Raw genomic sequence first — 13547 nt, forward strand, 5'->3', positions numbered from 1 at the left:
ATTCTTTCCTTGGCCAAAGGACAATGTTTCCTCCTTTTGTCTGAATTCCTAATTAAGATTTCTTTGTTTTTCAGTAATTTGGAGATAAGTTGACGATATCTCCACTCCTTGCTTGTACTTTTTTGTTTGGTTTTGTGAAGCATGGAGTTCAATTTCTTAATTGTGCCACCACTTGTTCATTAAAAATATCCAATGAATCTCTTGGCATGATTGGATTAAAAGTATGAATCTCTTGGCATGATTGGATTAAAAGTAGATTTTTTTTTTTTTTAGATGTATTTTGTCTGAGAAACGAGGTCTTTGTCATGGTTGCTTGTGTAACTTCTTCATACAGGGAATCCTGGCTAGCACTTTCCTTTTGTAAGTCATGTAAATCTCTAAGTAATGCATGGCCACCTATAGTTAGTTCCAAGGTGCTAGATAAGTGATCTTTTTCTCGCTCGCTCATTGCGATGTATTGTATCTTTCGAAGCAGATGGTACTTGCTCAATTTTAATTTTCGTGGAAATTTGAAGACATCAGTCCGAGTTTGCGCATAATTAAAACTACTCTCTGGGCAGTAAGTTACTTGACACTGTTTAGTCTGCATTTTGCCTCTCACCCGTAAGTTGGTTGTGAATTCCTTTTTTGGTATTCCTGTTAATGTGAAGAATGGTGTACAGAACATTGAGGCTAAGGACACTGAGCTAATTGTAGTAAATACTGTTTTCTTGTCATCTGGCCACCTCACTGTATTTTTTACAGCACACCGTTCATGCCGCGAGTAGAGAGTATGGAATTACAACTCTGGAGACTGGGCGCTTGGGGGCACATTGTAGCTTTTGAGCAAGGGGGATGGACGGTACATGTCTGTGGACTTCGCATCACCTATGCCTCTGGTTTCAAATAGCCTAAACTGATAGTTGAGAAAACGTGCTATGTTCCTCTGAAGACTGACATGAATAATTACTTTGTTTTTTAAATAGTTTTCTCACAGCACAAGTTGAGGTTGCTCCACTTCTAGTTAAAGTGTTGTAGGTCTTTTTTATAGTTCACTTGGTGTTCAAAAGAAAACTATTTTCTGTCATCACCATATTCTTTCTATTTAAGCTGTTCTAAACTGCTGATAGCCTTATTTGGGGATCCGCTAAGTGGTTCTGAGTGTTCTATTATATTTATTCTTTCAGAGGCAAGTGGAATGCTGATTGTCTAATGATTGATGGGATACTTTCACAATCTGGAGATCGCATTGTGAAATTGTGGAGCAGGGATGAAGGTGGCACAGGAAAGTATCCTCCAGTAACATTGCACGTAAGTGTACTTTATATTTGATTAATTGCCATTGTGTTCATCCAAGTGTTATCTTTCCCAAATGTTCACAATTTTGCATGTTTCCTAGCTTATGTTTCTAACTTTAAAGATGTTGAACTATTTATTGCTGATGTTTGGTGTTATGGATGGGAGTTCAGTAACACTTGAAACCACGCTAACATTGCCTCGGGTCAATGAAGGAGGAGGGTTGAAAGGTAGAAAAGGGGAAGCCAGTAAGTAGTTGCGTTCCCCAAAACACTAGAATCACGGACATCGAAACAATCATAGATTCAAAGTAGCTGGACTTCACATCGCCCATCTCTCCTCATTGCCTGCAGCCACACCTCCCATACGGCCTGCCCCTAATAGATGCATTTGCCTGTTTACATGTGAGAAACTGGTTTATTAAATGGAGAAGTGATGTGTTTGAAAACCTACAAAATTAGTGGTCTAAAGGCTTTGACGCCTACCCTTAGTACATGTGCTTCCTAGTGACAGAATCCTTTAGAGAAAATTAAAGGTGAGTATTTTAGAAGCACTTAAGTAATGTATTCAAGAAATCAATAAGTAAAATTCTTAAATGGTTTAAGGGAAAAGCAGGAAAGAAAGTGTCAATTACACCAATATGAAATAATTTGCTAATGGGGCCTAGGAATTATGAATTCAAAATAAATTTCTCAAACCAGATCTTCAAAATTAAGGGCCATCTCACAACACTCTTGCTTTACGGAATTGCTATTGTGCCGTAAGAGGGAACATAGTGTTCTGTTTTAAGAACTGAAAGAAACAAAAGCCTTGCAGAGATCTAAAACAGTTTAGTATTTACCAATATACCCTTGGCCCAAACACAGTGTTACTAACATGTATCAGCAAATAAATATATGTGCTTGTTGAAAGAACATGTCACGCTTTCAGAAATAGTTGAGACCAGTGCTATTCCTCATTGTATGCTCGTCTGAGAGCCAAGGCTGTAAGTTCTATTCAGTGTAAGAGCCAAAAGTCCAGTACCAATTAACTGGGTTTTGACTATCTACCCCTTCGCCACTGAATGGGATAGCTTTAAGAAATGGGGTACAAGATTAAACACTTCAGCTGATGTTCCCAGTACAAGTTCTAGTTCACCGATTAGCTAGTTCTTCTGCAATGATGGCTTTTGTTTCCTTGATTTTTGTGGACTGCACGATTAAAGGATCCCCGGATTATTAGTCCTTTAAGAATCCTCTCCAGAACCTGGTTTCAAAGGAGAACAGTATCTAAGGCCTTTGTCCTCTTCTGCACAAAGGCTTCTGCTTCTTGTCATTTCCATTTGTTTTCTGATTTCCAAGTTGTAGGAGCCCTTAGATCTAGTGATAGACCACAGCGTATGGTGGAAGACCCTGACCCTGTTCTTGCCTAGTTTCCACTCTTGGGTCGTAGGCACTGCTGTCAAGGTTTTGCATAATGTTGGAAGGCTAGCCCAGCTGCTGGAGCTCCCAAAACCCACCCAAGGGGGTGTCTTTTACAATTATTTCATTCTCCTTTAGAAAGTGTACTTCTACTCACCCTGCCCCTTCCTTTAGTGAGAGGAGCTAGCCTAGCTGGGAACCTGTCCGCATCAAAGGCACATCCTCCTCACATCTGTTTAGTAAACAGGAAAACCTCTAGAGTGAATTCCTGTTCTTTGTGGCCAGTTGGAATCAACTTCTTCACCTACCTACCAGTTTCTCAAACAAATGTAGGTTGATGTTCCTATAATTAACTTCCCTTATCTTCCTGCCATAAATCTTTGAGCAGGGCTGCTGTTCCAAATGGTCATTTGTTCTCCAGGAAGAACCTGATGTTGACATCTAATCTAGGTCAGTTCTCGACAGTGGAAATCTAATTACTTTCACTGCAGGCAAGGAAAGTCCGGTGCGTCCAATTTATGGGGCAGTGCTCATCTCATGCAGAGTTCAACTTTTCTAAAGAATAACATTGGTGGCATTTATATCCAAATCTCAAGTTCCCTAATAGATTATTTTTTCAGTAAATATCTGAATGCTAAGGAGTCGTTTTTTATGTGTCCTAAAGCCAGTTTATTGAAAGCAGCTTTTATACACAAAACAGACCCTTCCAAATGTGGAGGCTGCCTTAACCTCTCCAGTTCTGTTGCTGAATTGAAATTTCAGGTTTTGCAACATGAACAATTTCTGAATTGAAACAATGTGCTTTATTCTCCCAGCTATTGGTTTGGACCAGAAATATGTTGTTAATTTTGTGTCTTACATCAGAGGAGAAATCCAGACTCACTGATGAGGAGTGCAGGCCCTAAATGCCCTGTGCCTAAGTGCATCTTCACATTATTCCGTAGGGTATGGAAGCAAAGGGGGTGTTCCATGTTGGTGGTCGTTTTTTAGGTCTCACATGCGCTGCGTAGGAGACCTTAAGCCATTGTTCAGCTCTTTTTTGAAGCACATACTCGTGCTTGTGGCGGCATACACCTTGCGGGAGCGCACGGGGCGCGCCATAAGCACTAGCACGTGCTTCGAAAAAGAGCAGCCTGCTCTCCCCAGTGCGCGCGCACAACTCGCGGGTGCACCCCTCCGTCTCTCTCTCCCGCTGCAGCCTGCACGCCTTTTTTTTTTTAATTAAACCTTCAGCACGAGGCGCTCGCAAAAAGAAATGTGAATATAGCATAATCTGTTCTTTAGAAATCCCACTTTATTGGCATAAAGACTACAGCAAAGCACAACCTGAGTTTGCCCTCTCCAGAACATCCCATAAAAACTGTCATTCTCCATCTCATCACCTTCGATCACCAGAGAACGCGAAGACATGAAAGAATATTCACAACAATTCAATCGTCCTTAAAATACAACAGTTTGCGTCCTCTGGCATGCTTCTCATAACTGCCAGCATTAGAGTTCAATCTCAAATCGTATCGTATACTTTAAAAAATATGAAGTTTCTTTATCACTGTGTTAAGGAACATGCGAGCAGCGTCCAGCTGCAGAGGGTAAAAAAACCACACACTGGAGTTACCTCAATGGAGGTTAGTCGTTGCCTCATTATTAAGGAAGCTGAATTTAATCTACTATCGACCTCTGCCCTCGACATAGTCAAGGGACTACAATGGCACTTTACTTGCGCTTCAGCCCAAAGGTTGAGTTGGATATTATTAGGGTCACTCACACGTATCTGCTAAGAAGCCTAATTATTTCAGTCACCAAATTAGGCTACCTTGTATATTCCATTGTGAAAAACGGTGACTGTCCCGGAAAATCCGGGATGCCTGGCCACCCTACAGCCATAATGTTGTTGCTCCTTTTAGAACACGATAAATAATAAGTCAATCAAATACCACAATAGCCTAAACCCAACTGCAGCTTTATTCCAGGTATTCGCAATACTCATGTTTGGTTGGGCCTGGCTGTCTCCCTCCCTCTCTCGCTGTCTCCCTCCCTCTCTCGCTGTCTCCCTCCCTCTCTCGCTGTCTCCATCCCTCTCTCGCTGTCTCCCTCCCTCTCTCGCTGTCTCCCTCCCTCTCTCGCTGTCTCCCTCCCTCTCTCGCTGTCTCCCTCTCTCTCGCTGTCTCCCTCCCTCTCTCGCGGTCTCTCTCGCTGTCTCTCTCCCTCTCTCGCTGTCTCTCTCCCTCTCTCGCTGTCTCTCTCCCTCTCTCGCTGTCTCTCTCCCTCTCTCGCTGTCTCTCTCCCTCTCTCGCTGTCTCTCTCCCTCTCTCGCTGTCTCTCTCCCTCTCTCGCTGTCTCTCTCCCTCTCTCGCTGTCTCCCTCCCTCCCTCTCTCGCTGTCTCCCTCCCTCTCTCGCTGTCTCCCTCCCTCTCTCGCTGTCTCCCTCCCTCTCTCGCTGTCTCCCTCCCTCTCTCGCTGTCTCCCTCCCTCTCTCGCTGTCTCCCTCCCTCTCTCGCGGTCTGTCTCTCTCCCTCTCTCGCGGTCTGTCTCTCTCCCTCTCTCGCGGTCTGTCTCTCTCCCTCTCTCGCGGTCTGTCTCTCTCCCTCTCTCGCTGTCTGTCTCTCTCCCTCTCTCGCTGTCTGTCTCTCTCCCTCTCTCGCTGTCTCTCTCCCTCCCTCTCTTGCTGTCTCCCTCCCTCTCTTGCTGTCTCCCTCCCTCTCTTGCTGTCTCCCTCCCTCTCTTGCTGTCTCCCTCCCTCTCTTGCTGTCTCCCTCCCTCTCTTGCTGTCTCCCTCCCTCCCTTGCTGTCTCCCTCCCTCTCTTGCTGTCTCCCTCCCTCTCTTGCTGTCTCCCTCCCTCTCTTGCTGTCTCCCTCCCTCTCTTGCTGTCTCCCTCCCTCTCTTGCTGTCTCCCTCCCTCTCTTGCTGTCTCCCTCCCTCTCTCGCTGTCTCCCTCCCTCTCTCGCTGTCTCCCTCCCTCTCTTGCTGTCTCCCTCCCTCTCTCGCTGTCTCCCTCCCTCCCTCTCTCGCTGTCTCCCTCCCTCCCTCTCTCGCGGTCTCCCTCCCTCCCTCTCTCGCGGTCTCCCTCCCTCCCTCTCTCGCGGTCTCCCTCCCTCCCTCTCTCGCGGTCTCCCCCCTCCCTCTCTCGCGGTCTCCCTCCCTCCCTCTCTCGCGGTCTCCCTCCCTCCCTCTCTCGCGGTCTCCCTCCCTCCCTCTCTCGCGGTCTCCCTCCCTCCCTCTCTCGCGGTCTCCCTCCCTCCCTCTCTCGCTGTCTCCCTCTCTCTCGCTGTCTCCCTCCCTCTCTTGCGGTCTCCCTCCCTCTCTTGCGGTCTCCCTCCCTCTCTAGCGGTCTCCCTCCCTCTCTCGCGGTCTCCCTCCCTCTCTCGCGGTCTCCCTCCCTCTCTCGCGGTCTCCCTCCCTCTCTCGCGGTCTCCCTCCCTCCCTCTCTCGCGGTCTCCCTCCCTCCCTCTCTCGCGGTCTCCCTCCCTCCCTCTCTCGCGGTCTCCCTCCCTCCCTCTCTCGCGGTCTCCCTCCCTCCCTCTCTCGCGGTCTCCCTCCCTCCCTCTCTCGCGGTCTCCCTCCCTCCCTCTCTCGCGGTCTCCCTCCCTCCCTCTCTCGCGGTCTCCCTCCCTCTCTAGCGGTCTCCCTCCCTCTCTCGCGGTCTCCCTCCCTCCCTCTCTCGCGGTCTCCCTCCCTCCCTCTCTCGCGGTCTCCCTCCCTCCCTCTCTCGCGGTCTCCCTCCCTCCCTCTCTCGCGGTCTCCCTCCCTCCCTCTCTCGCGGTCTCCCTCCCTCCCTCTCTCGCGGTCTCCCTCCCTCCCTCTCTCGCGGTCTCCCTCCCTCCCTCTCTCGCGGTCTCCCTCCCTCCCTCTCTCGCGGTCTCCCTCCCTCCCTCTCTCGCGGTCTCCCTCCCTCCCTCTCTCGCGGTCTCCCTCCCTCCCTCTCTCGCGGTCTCCCTCCCTCCCTCTCTCGCGGTCTCCCTCCCTCCCTCTCTCGCGGTCTCCCTCCCTCCCTCTCTCGGGGTCTCCCTCCCTCCCTCTCTCGCGGTCTCCCTCCCTCCCTCTCTCGCGGTCTCCCTCCCTCCCTCTCTCGCGGTCTCCCTCCCTCCCTCTCTCGCGGTCTCCCTCCCTCCCTCTCTCGCGGTCTCCCTCCCTCCCTCTCTCGCGGTCTCCCTCCCTCCCTCTCTCGCGGTCTCCCTCCCTCCCTCCCTCTCTCTCTCGCGGTCTCCCTCCCTCCCTCTCTCTCTCGCGGTCTCCCTCCCTCCCTCCCTCCCTCTCTCGCGGTCTCCCTCCCTCCCTCTCTTGCGGTCTCCCTCCCTCCCTCTCTTGCGGTCTCCCTCCCTCCCTCTCTTGCGGTCTCCCTCCCTCCCTCCCTCTCTCGCGCGGTCTGCCTCCCTCCCTCCCTCTCTCGCGCGGTCTGCCTCCCTCCCTCCCTCTCTCGCGCGGTCTGCCTCCCTCCCTCTCTCGCGCGGTCTGCCTCCCTCCCTCTCTCGCGCGGTCTGCCTCCCTCCCTCTGTCGCGCGGTCTGCCTCCCTCCCTCTGTCTGCCTCCCTCCCTCTGTCTGCCTCTCTCTCGCTGTCTGCCTCTCTCTCGCTGTCTGCCTCTCTCTCGCTGTCTGCCTCTCTCTCGCTGTCTGCCTCTCTCTCGCTGTCTGCCTCTCTCTCGCTGTCTGCCTCTCTCTCTCGCTGTCTGCCTCTCTCTCTCGCTGTCTGCCTCTCTCTCTCGCTGTCTGCCTCTCTCTCTCGCTGTCTGCCTCTCTCTCTCGCTGTCTGCCTCTCTCTCTCGCTGTCTGCCTCTCTCTCTCGCTGTCTGCCTCTCTCTCTCGCTGTCTGCCTCTCTCTCTCGCTGTCTGCCTCTCTCTCTCGCTGTCTGCCTCTCTCTCTTCTCTCTTCTCTCTTCTCAGCACATTAAATCCACACTGATACCAGTGTGGGATTTAATGTGAAATGCATAACAGAGGGCATCTTAGAGATGACCCCTGACACTCGACCAACTATTAGTGACCTGACTGAGTGGCTGCTTAGGCTCCCACCACCAGACATGTTTCTGGACCCCTGGGTCGAGAACTTGCTGCTCTCGGGGGCCTGAAACAATGCACATCCGGGGACGAGGTGCCAAGCCTCCTTCCCCAGGATGGGCAGGGTTCACTAAGGAGAAGCTTCAAAGGCATGCCGCCTTTGTGAGCCTCTCCAGACCATTTGCTGCTTTCAACAGCTGGTCCCCACTGGTTCTACCACCCACTTTGGGCGGGAAAAGAGGTGTGCCCACCTCTGCCAACTCCACCCCTCAGGTGGGGGGAGGCGAGGTCAAGCACAACCTCGAGTCCCCGCCTTCTTGAGTATGGGGGGACTCATCCAACCAGGGACAGGCTCCTGCCCCCTCCCACTGGAGAGAGGCAGAATAGGAGGTGTACCCACATGAGGGAAGAGACCCATTGGTCCCTTTACCTACCTGTAACGCCCCTAAATCTATTATTTAGGGGTCACCCTGAACCTTCCTTCCTCAGATCCAACCTACCTACAAGAAGAAAAGAAGGGCGAAGAGCCGTGCAGAGCTAACAAGAGGATGACGCCCACTGACTTGGCCCCAGCCCTACCGGCCTGTCTTCCCCTCGAACCAGCCCCTGCGAAATCCCAGCGTGTCCAGCAGCCAGCAACCTCACAAATCCTGGAGGACCTGCCTGCCTTCACTTTCCAGATTGTTTCTCCCGTGAACACCAGACGTGTTTAAACTGCAGCTTCTGGTGCCAGCCAGGGACCGCGAATGCAGCCCACTCTGCACCCACCGAGCCTGGCCCGAGCGGAAAAACACCACGAGGAGGTACCCCCGGCGATCCTGACCCGAAAATCGGCGACCCCTGACCTGCCTCAATCCTCCAGACGACGCCTGCAGCCTCAATCCAGAGGGCCCCCCCTTCCGCGAACAGAGCGGGTAAGAAAATCCGATGTCAAAAGGCACCCCTGCACCCGATGCCCCACGGCCTTCTGTGCCCAAACCAACGGTGCCTAACCAACCCACAACATCCCAACTTACCCCTCAAACTGGTGGTCGCACCCAGAAGATCCTCGTCCCTGAAGCCTGCAGTGTTTCTTTGTCCTGGAGGTTATCCATTGAAAACAACAGGGCGCCCGACCTCAAAACAGCACCCTGCACCCAGCCGCCCTAGTGCCGCTGAGCGCTGAGGGTGCACCTTTAGTGTAGTTTTAGCCTTTCATATGGCCCAGCCTATCACTTTCAACTTTTGTCCCTTCTCAGTCACCCCACCAAGGAAGAAAAGAGACTACATACACAGTTGTCGCCAAGAATTCACCGGTGAACGTGCGTTTTATAAATTGGATTAACAACCTAAAAGAAACTGGATCCCAGGTGTACAGTCTTATACTACACCAACCTCACTTGACAAGACAGAGTAGGCGATCTCTTGGCTCTTTCTGAGCTCTTCAGATCCAAGAAAGGCAAGGAAGTCAGTGTAATATAACTCCCCTGCTAGGATTGGCTTGTTTCAGAGAATTATGGTCTCTGTATAGGCATAAGACTGAACAACGCGAGGTTCTGTAACACCGTAGGTGGAGTTTTATTAAAAGGGCTGCCCAACAAGTCTGTACATGAACAGGAGGTATAACCAAACACAAAGGGGATGGTGGAAAAGAGCGCCTCCACTTGTGATGAACCTTCTTCCTCAGGTCAGCACTTCCTCCGTCTTTTCCCCACCAGGGGCCCGGCGTCCCCAAAAGATAAACAGAAAACACAAAACCACCATGGATTAGTCCTTATATAAAGTTAATATTATGGTGCTGTCCCTCCACCAGTGTAGGTTTATCACCGAGGTTTGTGAGGAAGCGGGGGGGCGGAGAACAGGTGAGAGGGTTAAGTAGCTGTCCGGAGGTGTGCGCTTTTACTCATGCAGGAACCCCCTTAATCCCCTCCCAGCCAACCTCCTCCAATAACCCAAAAAAGGAACGTACCTGGAGCTATGGTCCTCCTGGACCGTAGTATGGGGTATCGAGGCGTCCTGTCTCTCTTGGGGACGTCCGGACACTCGAGCAGCTGGCGTAGGGGATACTTTCCTCTCCGGCGTTGCTCCTCCGTCTTCTGGATTCCGCGGGGCCTCTTCAGCTAACGCTTACTCCGGGTGTCCTCCTCCTGCGTTCAGCACTCCTACCGCTTCTGATTCTCTTGGTTGGTGTCCTTCCTCCGCATCCTCGTGGTCCTCCCCACTCTGCGTTTCCTCCTCTCCCCTGTCGTCCGCTTCCAGCTTTTTCTCCCCTCTTCCCCGTCCTCTGGTGATGTCATCACCGGCGCGCCAGCCGCAGCTAGACCGTCGGCCTCCTTCTCTGGCTGCAAAAGCCGTGGGGCCATCTTGCACCTCTCGGGTGGCCCGGCCGTCATACTGCCCATATCACAGTCCGCAAATGCACAATTTTGTATTTGGGTCATATTAGGTATTAAGATCTGATATTCCTTGACAAAGAAGAGTCTCTGAGGACCTGCCTACTCCTTTTAATGCCACTGCTTCCCTAAAGCCATGTCTGCATCCATGGCTCTTAACAGAGGGTCTGGTGGCTGTCATCTGCAGGGTGGACACACGGTTATCTCTGCATAAGTTTATTTTACTGCCGCCTCATTGCTCAAGCACACATTTTCCCTGTGTTGCGCTGCATGACTTCCTTGATAAAACTGGACTACTTATTCCTGCCATCCGAAGGTTATTGCTTACCATCTCATTGCTAAGGTGTGAAATCTGCAGGAAGATGACTCCGTCATAAGTAAAAATTGCTTAACTGTGGTAACAATTTTCCGGGGACATACACAATATTTAATTACTTTTATTTAAGTAATGCAACATAAATCAACTATTATCCTCTCTCCATAAGGAGCTCCAATGCATTAATCTCCTCTCAATAAATTGTGATTTTAAGTTCTCACATTAATTGCCTTCATCATTTCTCATTAATAAGTAGTGAAAGTTTTCCGGACTCCTTATGTTTAGTTTGTGTCTGAGTCATGGCAACTCTGTTGTTCCAGGTTTGTTAGCACCAACTCCCTCTTCGTACTACTTATGGATCCCTCACTGTAGTATTGCAGCCTTTTTTGCACTCCACATTCTGTGGTTAACCACTTAATCATATTTGCTTCTCTTGTTTTATAACCTGACCCTTTTCTTCCTTTTCCACTTCATGGGTGTTTCGTTTGGCCATAGTCAATCCCAGTTCAACTACTTTTATTGGTAACCTGCATTTGTTTTTTAACTGGCAACAGGCCAAGGAAACTTAACTGAGCAGATAAGTCACTCCAGTCAAATTCCCTAGTTTATGTACCACTACTTGCCAGAATGTTTGTATCTCTTTCCTTTCCCACCACATGTGCATGTAAGTTCCCTCATGTGTCCTACACTGGTGGATGCATAATCTTCCTGCAGATTGCTCACCACCCTCCCACGTGCCCGGATGAGTCGGTGTCATTTATAAGATACAACTGTATGCAAATGAGATTGTGAAATAAGTATCAGACACTGATGTCCGAGCAGGATGGTGTTGGTGATATCCAGCGGGCAGTCGTAGCTGCAGCAGTGTGACACCACCTTTCAATGCTGTAGAGCTTCTGCTACAAAAATCTTTATCAGACCAGTCTGAATCCAAGGGGATTCATTTTATTGTGAGGAATCTGCAGGAAGTTTGTGTATCCAAAATATCTGTTCGAGGCATATGAGCTGCAGATTACACACTGTGCATAGATCGCCATCTGGTGTTGGGCCCGGATGTTTGCACTTGTTTTCCTCTTGGTAAGTCTTTGGAAGTCACGAGGTATGTGACTCCTCCTTTGAATCATAGTGCGCATGAGCATCGGCTCCATCCTCAGATTGTTTTTTTCCGCCATCGGGCTCGGATGTGTTCTCGCATTCCAGTTCGGAACCTTTAACGGTTTTCTCTTCGCACAATCCTTCCCTTCTCTACGCTATTGTTTCGATCACGTTTTCCAATCACACGCGACCCTTCAACTTCGAAGTCTTCGATTCCGGTCGTTGACGAATGCCTTCGGGCCTACCTGGGCCTCATCTCCGGCTCATCGAAAGGACGCCATTCAAAAAGTGTTCTCGATGTGGGTCGAAGTTTTCCCACACCGACCTACATGAAGTGTGCAACCTCTGCCACTCACCGGAGCACGAGGCCAGAGACTGTACAGCTTGCACCTCCTTCCGCTCCAAAAAGACCATCCTGGACCGACGAGCTTGAAGAACAATGGTGCGCTCGTCATCTTCGATCCCCAACGACATCTTTCAAGAGGGCGTCGATGTTCCGGAGCAGGGTTGGGTCGAGGAAGCCATCATCGGCGCCTCCGAAGCAGATGACTCCGACGTCGAAGACATCACTCCAGCTCAAAGGGCCGTGTGTACAGGAGTCGACCGCGACCCACACCCCCCCTCGACACTGTCAAAAAAGGCTTCGGTACCACCTCCACCTTTGGGCTCAGGTGCACACCGAGACACTGCTTCCCATGCCCCATCTTCGGGCCCGGTAAAGAAACCTATTTAGCCTTTAGGCGACTCTGGCTCGAGTCCGCCTACCCTCGGTACTAAAAAACAAACTCAGGCACCGAAGAAGAAGGTGTCCTCGTCCTCAACCACGCCGACCACTGCTTTCACATCAAAGCACTCGGTGTCGAAGGCTAGCACCAGTTCCTCGGCACCGACAACACCCTCGGAGCCGACTAAAAAACGCCCACCAAAAGGCCCGGATTCTTCCACGCCAAAGACCTCGAAACTGAAAAAACAGCAACCGGTTCCAACTGATAAAGACACTTCAAAACTACACGGTTCCAAGCCTAGAACCGCTACCGAGTCGACGCCGAAAAAACTTACGGCACCGAAGTCCTCGACTCCGAAGGATCTGTCTCCCACAGATGAACTGTTTCGTCCAGATCCTACCCAAAAGACTCTAATGAAGGATCCTAAGACTGTTCATTTAATGCTTAGCATCATGAAAAGACCCCTGGAAACGCCTGTGCCCGCACCGCCACCAAAAAGGAGAGACTTTGCTAACTCCATTAAGGATCCCTTCTCCTCTTCCTCCCCCACCACACCGCTCTCCCACACCATCACCTACCCCAATAGATGATGATGATAACACCTCAGATGATGCAGGGGGAGGTGCGGACGATCAACCTCTTGGGGACCCTACCGGCTCCCCTGACCCCTGGGATGATTACAGTGTCCCAGATGTCCCTTACACCCCACAGGATGATATTTATCCCTCCAGGCCTTTCCCTCCAGAGGACAATATCTAATTCAACCAGCTCCTTCACAGAGCTGCCCAATACCACGGGGTTGCCCTGCATACAGATCCAGTAGAGGAGGATTTTATTATGGACACCTTTGATACCACACAAAGGTCCACCTCAACGCTGCCCATGCTTAAAGGGGTCATTAAGCACGCACCAGAGTTCTTTAAAGACCCAGTTAGAGCTTGAGTCATCAACCCGAGAATAGAAAAGAAGTATAAAGCTGCTCCTACTGACCCAGTATACATTAAAAGCCCCGCACCACTAGACTGCCTAGTAGTCTCTAATGCAAGGAAGAGAGCAAATTCCCAAACATCAGGTGACGCACCACTACCAGACAAGGAATCAAAACTCCTAGACGCCTCTGGCAAACGCACAGCGTCACAGGCAGCACACATTTGGCGCATTGCTAATACCCAAGCGCTGCTAGCTAGGTATGACAGGGCACATTATGATGAGCTTGAGTTCATAATGCAGCACCTCCCTGACAAATATAAAAACAGGGCCAGTGAACTCATCCAGGAGGGTAAAACCATCACTAATACCTCCATCCGGTGTGCCCTAGATGTAGCAGATATAGCCTCAAGGGCAATACACACCAGTGTTCTTTTGCGCAG

At 50.6% G+C, this 13547-nt stretch overlaps 1 protein-coding gene across 1 annotated transcript in view; it reads left to right on the forward strand.

Annotated features, from left to right (window-relative positions):
• Positions 1-13547, forward strand: part of AHCTF1 (AT-hook containing transcription factor 1) — a 1022752-nt gene that overhangs the window by 282427 nt on the left and 726778 nt on the right. Inside the window, exon 18 of the mRNA XM_085612122.1 lies at positions 1167-1290. Within this exon, the coding sequence (XP_085468248.1) occupies positions 1167-1290 (124 nt within the window). The remainder of the gene's footprint in view (positions 1-1166; positions 1291-13547) is intronic.

This window comes from Triturus cristatus, chromosome 6 (assembly GCF_964204655.1).
Source record: "Triturus cristatus chromosome 6, aTriCri1.1, whole genome shotgun sequence".
Classification (NCBI taxonomy): Eukaryota; Metazoa; Chordata; class Amphibia; order Caudata; family Salamandridae; genus Triturus; species Triturus cristatus.